Here is an 11719-nt window from a genome sequence, read left to right on the forward strand (position 1 = left end):
TCACATGGTATGTCCATCCACCCAGCTCTCCTGCTCTCCTGCTGTCTGTCTATGAAGGACACACAGTGCGTCACCCAGCTTTGCACATAGACTTGCCTCTGCACCTAGCATTCACATGGTATGTCCATCCACCCAGCTCTCCTGCTCTCCTGCTGTCTGTCTATGAAGGACACACAGTGCGTCACCCAGCTTTGCACATAGACTTGCCTCTGCACCTAGCATTCACATGGTATGCCTTTCAGCTAACCCCAGCTTACCCCAGTGTTATTTATGACCTTGTTTACTCTGGCTTGATCATATACATCTGGTCCACTCTTAATTGTCTGGCCAAGATGAGCAGAGACCACTCCTCTCTGCTTCACACCTGACTGCACTTAGTTGTACATATATTGCAGAGTACAAGTCTGCATAGACTTCAGTCTGCATTGTGATTTCTATAAGTGTGTGCTAGAAGTGTGAAGATTAATTTAAGAATTAAAACCAGAATTGAACCAGAAGGGAACTGAAGGTAACTGGACACAGTCACTGTAAACAATGTTTCTGTCTGTTTTCACTTTCACCCCAATAATCCTTCACTTTCTGCTAATTCCCCTAATCCCTACTCCTAGTAAGGAACTGTTCATCTCTTCTTCAATCCTCCCCATCCACCTCACCTCCGCCTCAAAACTGTTCCTTAACATACAATCCTCTGTCTCCAAACACAGACAGCCCCCTCATGCCCTCTCCTGCTCCCACCTGGTAACACTTTCTCTGCTCCTTCTCACTGCTGGTGATATCTCTCCAAATCCTGGTCCTCCTCACCACATTCCCACAGTCATTTCTACCTCCCATCCACGCTCTATCACAACCTTCCGTAACCTCTCCAACCTTATACCCATTCACCCAGCCCCCGCTTCCCCAGTCCCACTAACAGGAGCTCTGTGGAACGCTCGCTCTGTCTGCAACAAGCTCTCCTACATCCATGATCTTTTTGTTACTACCAAACTCTCCTTCCTCGCCATCACCGAAACCTGGCTCACCCCTTCTGACACAGCCTCTCCTGCTGCACTTTCGTATGGCGGCTTCCACCTTTCTCACACCCCCCGCCCCAGCAGCAAACATGGTGGAGGAGTTGGTTTTCTCCTGTCAGATACCTGCTCCTTCACCCCAATCCCACTGCCACCCTCTGTTACCCTCCCTTCCTTTGAGGTGCACTCTGTGCGCATCTACTCCCCCTCCAACCTCCAACTGGCTGTCATCTACCGCCCCCCAGGGCCAGCCACCACCTTCTTTGACCACTTCACCACCTGGTTACTTCATTTCCTTTCCGTGGACATCCCTACTATCATCATGGGCGACTTCAACATCCCCATTGACACTTCCCTCTCAGCTGCCACTAAACTTCTATCTCTCACTTCCTCCTTCGGCCTCACTCAATGGTCTTCTACAGCCACCCACAAAGATGGCCACACACTGGACCTCATCTTCACCCGCCTCTGCTCCCTATCTAACCTCTCTAACTCACCTCTTCCTCTCTCTGACCACAACCTGCTCACATTCTCTTCCCTCTTCACTCCATGTCTACAATCCCCACCCCACAAACTTTCACACCCTCGCAGGAATCTTAAACACCTTGACCTACACTCATTCTCCGAATCCCTCCTCCCTCTTACAGATATAAGTTCCTTACACAATGCGGATGACGCTGCCGCTCTATATAACACCACAATAGCTGTAGCTTTGGAATCCGCTGCCCCACTTACACATACCAAAACTCGCAAAATCAACAGACAGCCCTGGCACACCAGCCTGACCAAAGAGCTGAGGCGAGCTTCCAGGGCTGCTGAGCGCAGATGGAAAAGATCCCACTCCAACGAGCATTTCATCGCATTCAAACAGTCCCTCACTACTTTCAAGACCACACTCGCCACAGCTAAACAAACCTACTTCTCATCTCTCATATCCTCCCTGTCTCACAACCCTAAACAGTTATTCAACACCTTCAATTCTCTCCTCCGCCCCCCAGCACCTCCTCCCTCCCCACTCATCTCAGCTGAAGACTTTGCCTCATTTTTCAAGCAGAAAATTGATAACATCAGGGACAGTTTTGGTCAACAACCCCCAGAGCCCTTCCTCCCGACTTCCCAGCCCTCCACCTTCAAAACCAACTTCTCCACCATTACAGAAGATCGACTCTCCACTCTACTCTCAAGATCACATCTCACCACCTGTGCACTCGACCCGATCCCATCCCACTTCATCCCAAACCTCACCACAGTCTTCATCCCAACCCTAACCCATCTCTTCAACCTATCACTAACAACTGGTGTTTTCCCCTCAAGCTTTAAACATGCCTCCATCACACCTATCCTCAAAAAGCCCTCTCTTGACCCATCCTCTGTGTCTAGCTATCGCCCTATATCACTTCTCCCATACGCCTCCAAGCTACTGGAACAACACGTCTACCTTGAACTGTCCTCCCATCTCTCTTCTTGCTCCCTCTTCGACCGCTTACAATCTGGCTTCCGGTCACACCACTCCACTGAAACTGCCCTTACTAAGGTCACCAATGACCTCTTAACTGCCAAGAGCAAGCGACACTACTCTGTCCTCCTCCTCCTGGACCTGTCGGCTGCCTTTGACACAGTGGACCATTCCCTATTATTACAGACCCTCTCATCCCTCGGCATCACAGACTTGGCCCTCTCCTGGATCTCATCATACCTAACAGACCGGACATTCAGCGTCTCCCACTCACACACCACCTCCTCACCTCGCCCCCTATCTGTCGGAGTCCCACAAGGTTCAGTCCTAGGGCCCCTGCTGTTCTCTATTTACACCTTTGGCCTGGGACAGCTCATAGAATCTCATGGCTTTCAGTATCATCTTTATGCTGATGACACACAGATCTACATCTCTGGACCAGATATCACCTCCCTACTAACCAGAATCCCTCAATGTCTGTCCACTATTTCATCCTTCTTCTCCACTAGATATCTGAAACTCAACATGGACAAAACAGAATTCATCATCTTTCCCCCATCTCACGTGACCCCCCCTACGAACCTATCAATTACAGTAAATGACTGCCCACTCTCCCCAGTCCCACAAGCTCGCTGCCTCGGAGTAATCCTTGATGCTGATCTCTCCTTCAAACCACATATCCAAACCCTTTCCACTTCCTGCCGACTTCAACTCAAAAATATTTCACGCATCCGTTCATTCCTCACCCAAGAATCTGCAAAAACCCTAGTCCATGCCCTCATCATCTCTCGCCTTGACTACTGCAACCTCATGCTCTGCGGCCTCCCCTCAAACACTCTCGCACCCCTCCAATCTATTCTAAACTCTGCTGCCCGACTAATCCACCTGTCCCCCCGCTATTCCCCAGCTTCTCCCCTCTGTCAATCCCTTCACTGGCTCCCAATTGCCCAGAGACTCCATTACAAAACCCTAACCATGACATACAAAGCCATCCACAACTTGTCTCCTCCATACATCTGTGACCTCGTCTCCCGGTACTTTCCTGCACGCAACCTCCGATCCTCACAAGATCTCCTTCTCTACTCCCCTCTTATCTCCTCTTCCCACAATCGCATACAAGATTTCTCTCGCGCATCACCCCTACTCTGGAACTCTCTACCACAACATATCAGACTCTCACCTACCATCGAAACCTTCAAAAAGAGCCTGAAGACCCACCTCTTCCGACAAGCCTATAACCTGCAGTAACCACCGATCGACCAAACCGCTGCACGACCAGCTCTACCCTCGCCTACTGTATTATCACCCATCCCTTGAAGATTGTGAGCCCTCGCGGGCAGGGTCCTCTCTCCTCCTGTACCAGTTATGACTTGTATTGTTTAAGATTATTGTACTTGTTTTTATGTATACCCCCCTCACATGTAAAGCGCCATGGAATAAATGGCGCTATAACAATAAATAATAATAATAACCTGGCCTTACCACAGCCTATTTAATTAATGTACAGCTCTGAAAGCCGGAACTAGATGAAAAATGAAAAATAAGTGGGGGATAAAAAATACTGTGCTACAACCTTCAGTCAGAACAGATGAAAGAAATGACTTTTACAAGAAATAAGAATAGGAAAATGTGTTGAAATGAGGGTTTTCTTTGTAGTCAGTAGGGGATTTCAAAAGAACTATAAAATGTTACATAAAAAGCATCTTTACTTGTCTGATCAACACTCATCTCCACTTAAATCAATGCAATATCCAATACACATGCCAGCAGTACATATTCTAGGGGGTAACAATATAGGGTTAATAAAGACCACTATACTATAATATTGTATATTTTGTTTTTCTCACATTTCAGTCCTTTTCAGTTATTTTTAACACACTCATTTTGATTTGAAGAATGACAAAAAGTTTTATTTTTTTACCTATTTCTTAACATGGCTTATATCTTATCTTTTTTCCCCCCAGAATATGCGTTTAAAGCCATCAACCAAGGAGGCCTCACGTCGGTGGCGGTCCGCGGGAAAGATTGTGCTGTTGTGGTCACACAAAAGAAAGTCCCGGTAACTAAAATAAACATCATGTCAGGGGCAGTGAACAGAAGATACATCAGTCTTTATTTTTTAAGCCTCGGGGAGCAAGAAATTCCCCAATTTCTATGTAGATGTCTTGCTCCATTACCGCATAAGATATGCCAGATAATATGTGAAACTGGTTATTATTGGATGAGAATCACCTATTCAAGTCTATGGGTGCTCAAAAAAAAAATTGTGATGCCATATGGAGACACTATAAAACATGCAATCTTTTTACGGATACGTTGCAATTCTGTAACATAGGAAGCTATAAACGGTCTTTAACTCCTTTTCGACATGTAGCGTAATAGTATGCCCATGTTCGACTCCCCCTGTTTGGTATGGGCTCTGGCACTGAGCCCGTACCTTTCCGAGCACATGACAGCTGATCTGTACAGCTGATATATGCCTGCAACAGCTGCAGTTGAAATTGTGATCCACCCGCAGCTGTTAACTAGTTAAATGCAGCTGTCAATCTCTGACAGCGGCATTTAACTCTCGCTTACCAGGAGCGTGTCTCTAATCCCGCCCATCGGTGACCCGTTACATCATCGCAGTTCACTGATGGGTTGTCATTGCAACCAGAGGTCTGAAGCAGACCTCTATTGTTGTCATTGCCAGATTGCTATGAGTGTCACCCTGTGATTGGTGCTCATAGCAAGTGAGCATTTCTGCAACACGCAGGCGATCTGATCATCGCCTATGTATAGCAGAGGCGATCGAAGTACTGCAGCTTCTAGTCTCCCGTAGAGACTACTAAAGTATTCAAAAAGTTATTAAAAAAAAAGTTTTGAACTTTTATATTTTTAAAATCACTCCCTTTCACCCCATTCCAAATAAAACAATAAAAAAAATCACACACATACATGGTATCGCTGCGTTAAGAATCGCCCGATCTATCAATATAAAAAAAGAATTAACTCGATCGCTAAATGACATAACGAGAAAAAAAATTAAAATTTCAGAATTACGTTTTTTTGGTCTCCAGTACAGTGCAATAAAACGCAATAACGGGCGATCAAAAGATCGTATCTGCACCAAAATTGTATCAATAAAATCATCAGCTTGGCACACAAAAAATAAGCCCTCACCCAGCCTGAGATCACGAAAAATGGAGACACTACAGGTCTCGGAAAATGGCGTTTTGTTTTTTTAACAGATTTTGGAAAAATGTTTTCACTACTTAAATAAAGAACCTATAAATGTTTAGTGTCTGTGAACTTATAATGACCAGGAGAATCATAATGGCACATCAGTTTTAGCATTTAGTGAACCTAGCAAAAAAGCCAAACAAAAAACAAGTGTGGGATAGCACTTTTTTTTTTTTTTTTTTGCAATTTCTGCGCACTTGGATTTTTTTCTTGATTTCCAGTACACTATATGTTAAAACCAATGGTGTTGTTGAAATTGCAACTCGTACCGCAAAGACAAGCCCTCACATGGCCATATTGACCAAAAAATAAAAGTTATGTCTCTGGGAAGAAGGGGAGCAAAAAAAAACAAATTCAAAAACTGAAATACCCTTGATCATTAAGGAGTTAATAGCTGCTGAAAAAAATGGGTTGTAGAAAAAAATTGTCCCACTTTTCTGGATGAAACTGAACGATATCTTACATGCTCGTGTGAACCGAGTCTAAAAATGTGTTTGTGTTTTTTTTCAGTGGAATAGTGATCCCCGTTTCTTGTATATAGTTCTGTGGTTCGGTTACATTTATAGACTTCTACATAACTCTTCTTCCCTTTCGTAATGTACTGATGCAGGACAAGTTGCTGGATAGCAATACGGTGAGCCATCTATTCCAGATAACAGAGAGCATCGGCTGTGTGATGACCGGCATGACAGGTGACGTGACTTTTTTTTTTTTTTACCATGTGTCCATTACTGAATTACATTCCACTTTTGTTGTTGCAGTCCATTACTCTCTGAGGGTATGTTCCCACGGTCAGTATTGGCAGCGCTTTGTACGCAGCAAATGTCCCCTCCATCCAAAGTGCCACCGGCTGTTGTACGCGCAGTGATTCCGCATGTGTTCATTGAACCATGCGGAATCACCGCATCCTATACATAGGACAGTGATAGTTATCTTGCGGAGACTGAGCGTCTCCGCAAGATAAATAGACATGCTGCGGTCTTGAAAGACACGCCACATGTGCCTATACGCAGGGAAGCCGTAGGCGTCTGTGCACACATAGTGGAGATGGGATTTCATAATATTCCATCCTCTATGCTGTAACATCTGGACGCTGCGGATTGGATGCTGCGGATGTACGCAGTGTCCAATCCTCGGCGTTTACTGACCGTGGAAACACACCCTAACACGTTGCAGGATTACGTCCACATTTTCATTAACAGAGCACAGACAGTATTAGTCGGATTAATTGCCTCCATCACCAATGTTCCTGCAAAGCCCAGGTTATCCATAAATCCCCGCGTGAAGTTACCGTACGTCAATTTACGTCTTAATGGCATTCATGCCCTTGCCTGCACTGCACATACAATATATCAGGTTATACCAAGCAGTATGCAGGTGATTGAATAGGGTAAAGCACCACTTGTCTCAGCCCTACCAGACAGGCACCAGTATGAAAAATTAGCCTTCAAATTCAAGGAAGAATTACTTTAGAAAGCGATATTCTCAAGTTTGGAAGTTATCCGCTATCCATAACTCCCTGATCACTGTGACCCCTAGCTATCCCAAGAACCAGGGTTCTGAAGAGCCCCCGTGTACTGGCACGCCCACATGAATGAGTGGAGCAGCAGTGCACATGATAGACCTCCATTGCATTCACGCAGGTTCTCTGGATCAGTGGGGGGCTCGGCGGTTTGCCCCTTTTGATTTGTTATCCTCTGTCTAATGGCTAGGGGATGACGTCTAAATTTGAGATTACCCCTTTAATTTGAGAGTGACTACTTTTGTCTGTTTTTTTGCTGCAACATCGACTGTATCATTGTGTGTGTGTTTTATAGATTATTTTTTTAATGTGATTTCTCTGCCTCTAGCGGACAGCAGGTCTCAGGTGCAGAGGGCCCGCTATGAAGCTGCCAACTGGAAGTACAAGTACGGTTACGACATCCCAGTGGATATGCTTTGTAAACGGATCGCTGATATCTCACAAGTGTACACACAAAATGCAGAAATGAGGCCACTGGGCTGCTGTAAGTATCCTATGTATGGTATTTATTATTGTTATACTTGCTTATATAGCGGCTATTAATTCCACTTTCATCCGCATCACTGTCCTCATTTGGGCTCACAAGCTAGATTCCCTATCAGTCTTTGGAGTGTGGGAGGAAACCGGAGAACCCGCAGGAAACCCACGCAAACGTGGGGAGAACATACAAACTCCTTGCAGATGTTGTTCTTGGTGGGATTCGAACTCAGGACCCCAGTGCTGCAAGGCTGCAGTGCTAACCACTGAGCCACCTTGCTGCCTAAAATGACCACTGTGGCTTTGCATCTATAAATCTAGGATGCTGTCACTTATTCTTTTCGTATGTCAGTTTTTGTTTTACACCTTTTCTCTGTTTTTATTCAGGTATGATCCTTATTGGAATAGATGAAGAAAATGGAGCTCAGGTCTATAAATGTGACCCTGCTGGGTATTATTGTGGCTTCAAGGCTACAACGGCTGGTGTCAAACAGACCGAAGCCACCAGTTTTCTGGAAAAGAAAGTGAAGAAGAAATTTGATTGGACATTTGAGCAGAGCGTTGAGGTTGGTGCTGCGTTTTTCTCAGTGTACGCTTCTTGTTCAAGCTGTCCTCTTGTCCTATCAGGAACACACACAATAATTACGAACCGCTGCACACGGGCTATCCTATCTGAAAGGCCTGCTGTGTTTAGCTTTATAGGAATCTATTACTACTGTATTACGGAGCTGTGTGGCACAGAACCCTGTAGTCCCATGTAAATGTGTTCTATGGATTAAAGGAGTTTGCAGATTAGATTTACTTTTTTAACCCCTTCGCGACATACGACATAACCGTACGTCAGGATTCAAAAGGTGTTCCCGCAAATTGGCATATATTTACGCAATAGCGAGTATGTGGGCACAGAAACTATCTCCACACAGTCACCAGCAAGACCTTGGCTTAAGTGATCAATGAACTCCAGTTGTAACCGCCAGGGCCGATGCCTGCATCACTTTTGGCTGTTTAACCCTCTAAAAGCCCTGATCATTAGCAATTCCCTGTTAATGACACATGCATGCAGTCACAAATCTTCAGCATACCTTGTACTGAGCAGTCACGTATAGGGCGTCAGCCTTAGTCACGTGCAGTCACTCTTGAGACTGGCTCCATGCATGGACAGGTTATCAGTCAGCTGCAATAAACATTTCTAGAGAGGTTTTAATCACTGCATATTTTGCTTCATATGAGTGTGTCAAGAAGAATTTATTATTAATGGTTTATGAATAACCAGGACTGCTTATATATTACATAAGGTTCTCTATTAACCATTGCACCTTTTCTTTCTGTTTAGACGGCCATATCTTGTCTCTCCACCGTTCTGTCTATCGATTTCAAACCCTCTGAGCTTGAGGTTGGTGTAGTGACCCTTCAGGATCCAAAATTTAGGTTTGTGTGACGGAGTTGTCACGTTTATTTCTTGTTTAATATTTTATTTTAATTTTGTCTTTTAGAATTAGATACCTGCATCAGATCTCAGAATAAAGGGTCTAAAGTGCTAGATAATTATATTGTTTTTCAATACATCCCAGTGTATTCTCACCCAGCAGGTGGCTGGCGACACCAGGAAAAGCTGTTACCGACCCTTTTAGTTTAAAGAATAGTGGGGGGTCTCGACCACCCTAGGCAACTTGCCATTACTTCTAATGGTGAGAAAGTTAACATTTCCCCACACTAAGTAGTCACTAGGATGAAAATAATGCATCATGGAACATGAGAGCATAAGGATTTTTTATATTTCCATTGGATTGGATATTATTGTATTATCTCGTGCTCCCGATGGAGAAGGGGGTAATCATGTAAATTTGTGAAATGACTGCAGTTTTTCTTTACACGGGTTGTCCAAGAAAGTACCATATATACTCTTGTGTAAGCTGAGTGTTTCTTACATTTGTTTGTGCTGAAAACGCCCCCCTCGGCTTATACACAAGTCATTGTCCCAAAAAGCTGGCGGGGAGAGGGGGAGCGGCGGGTCTCAGAGAAGCCTCTGCCGCTACTGTAATAGTGCACACTGCCATCCTCAGCCACCGGCTTCCAGCACACATCATACCTACCTGCGCGCCCTGGGTGCTGTCACTGCATCTCTTTCCAGCCGCCGGTGCCTGCAGCTCTTCCTGCCGAGCGATCACGTGGCCCCCTTATTAAGGTAATTAATATGCACTGCTCTCCACTCCCATAGGCGTGGAGTGCATATTCATTACCTTAATGAGCGGGGGCCACGTGATCGCTGGGCAGGAAGAGCTGCAGGTACCGGCGGCCGGAACGAGATGCAGTGCCAGCACCCAGGACGCGCAGGTAGGCGAATAGGATGTTTGCATGTTTCCTATTGAAAAAAAACAAAACAAACGGGGACCGGGGGATAAGGAGAAATGCATACAGGGACGGGGGGGGGAATACCAGTACAGGGTCGGAGGAGCCATGCATATCTGGACAGGGATGAGGGGACAATGCATGCCCGGCTTATACTCGAGTCAATAAGCTTATCCAGTTTTCCGTGGCAAAAGTAGGTGTCTTGGGTCGGCTTATACTCGATTATATACGGTAAGTATGTTTTAATTAATAGATCTTGGAATAAGATCCACAGTTATATAGAAAATATTTCTGTGTTGAGAACCTTATAAATGTTCCTCTGCCATATACTGTGTAATGGCTGTGTCTTACCATGCAGAGCTGCCTCAGTTCATTCATAGTCTGCATATACCACAGCTCTTGGCCAGGGAAGGAAACATAATTCACTTATGATACAGTGTATATATATGACATAGCAGGGGCTCACAGGTGCTGCATTCTGAGATAACATATTTCCCTGCCTGTTTTATTACAGGAGTGAATGTTTCTGCGGCGTTACCAGTCCTTTGAGCTCATCATAAATCAAGTTGATTTTTGAGGAGCTTAGAATGTGGAAAACGCAGCAGAAACACTCACTCCTGTGATACAACAGGCAGGAAAATGTATTACCTTAAAAGCAGCTGCCCCTGCTGTTTCATCTGTATACTGTCTTATAAATAAGTATCTTGTGCTTCCTACCCTGGCCAGGAACTGGAGCTGCTTTGTACTGTCATACACAGCCATTACACATTATATAGAAGGGGAACATTTATAATCTTGTCTCAGCACAGGAACAATTTTTTATCACATCCAGTTGTAGAACTTATAATTCTTCGAAGATCTATTAATTAAAATGTACTTTGTTCGTGGGACAATCTCTTTAGTGCTGCAAATTACCACTATTTCCTGCAGTTTTGGGCATGGTTCACATATGCATTACATTGCATTACATGATTTCAGGGTATAATTGTGTAATATTTTCTGTGTTTCAGGATTCTCACAGAAGCAGAGATTGATGTTCACCTGGTAGCATTAGCAGAGCGCGACTAGCATATCGCCAGATCTGACAAGTAGCCACAAACGTTTCGCCTGTTGTCCTCCTGTGTATCATTTTCTCTGTAAGAATAAAGAGATTTTTGAATATCATTTGTGTCATTTTGATCCAAGCAAATGCTTGCTGATAACATGACTTTATTGATTTAATGGTAATGTACACTCACTGGCCACTTTATTAGGTACACCATGCTAGTAAGGGGTTGGACCCCCTTTTGCCTTCAGAACTGCCTCAATTCTTCGTGGCAGAGATTCAACAAGGTGCTGGAAGCATTCCTCAGAGATTTTGGACCATATTGACATGATGGCATCACACAGTTGGCGCAGATTTCTCGGCTGCACATCCCTGATGCGAATCTCCCGTTCCACCACATCCCAAAGATGCTCTATTGGATTGAGATCTGGTGACTGAGGAGGCCATTTGAGTACAGTGAACTCATTGTCATGTTCAAGAAACCAATCTGAGATGATTCGAGCTTTATGACATGGCGCATTATCCTGCTGAAAGTAGCCATCAGATGTTGGGTACATTGTGGTCATAAAGGGATGGACATGGTCAGCAACAATACTCAGGTAGGCTGTGGCGTTGCAACGATGCTCAATTGGTACCAAGGG

At 44.7% G+C, this 11719-nt stretch overlaps 1 protein-coding gene across 1 annotated transcript in view; it reads left to right on the forward strand.

The window, feature by feature from the left end:
- Positions 1-11197, forward strand: part of PSMA6 (proteasome 20S subunit alpha 6) — a 32205-nt gene extending 21008 nt beyond the window's left edge. The window contains exons 2-7 of the mRNA XM_073565193.1: positions 4428-4522; positions 6296-6377; positions 7536-7691; positions 8072-8250; positions 9018-9112; positions 11044-11197. Of these exons, the coding sequence (XP_073421294.1) occupies positions 4428-4522; positions 6296-6377; positions 7536-7691; positions 8072-8250; positions 9018-9112; positions 11044-11101 (665 nt within the window). The 3' untranslated portion in view covers positions 11102-11197. The remainder of the gene's footprint in view (positions 1-4427; positions 4523-6295; positions 6378-7535; positions 7692-8071; positions 8251-9017; positions 9113-11043) is intronic.
- The last annotated feature ends 522 nt before the right edge of the window (positions 11198-11719 follow it).

This window comes from Dendrobates tinctorius, unplaced genomic scaffold (assembly GCF_039654945.1).
Source record: "Dendrobates tinctorius isolate UK_male_01 unplaced genomic scaffold, ASM3965494v1 ptg000574l, whole genome shotgun sequence".
In the NCBI taxonomy this organism is placed as follows: domain Eukaryota; kingdom Metazoa; phylum Chordata; class Amphibia; order Anura; family Dendrobatidae; genus Dendrobates; species Dendrobates tinctorius.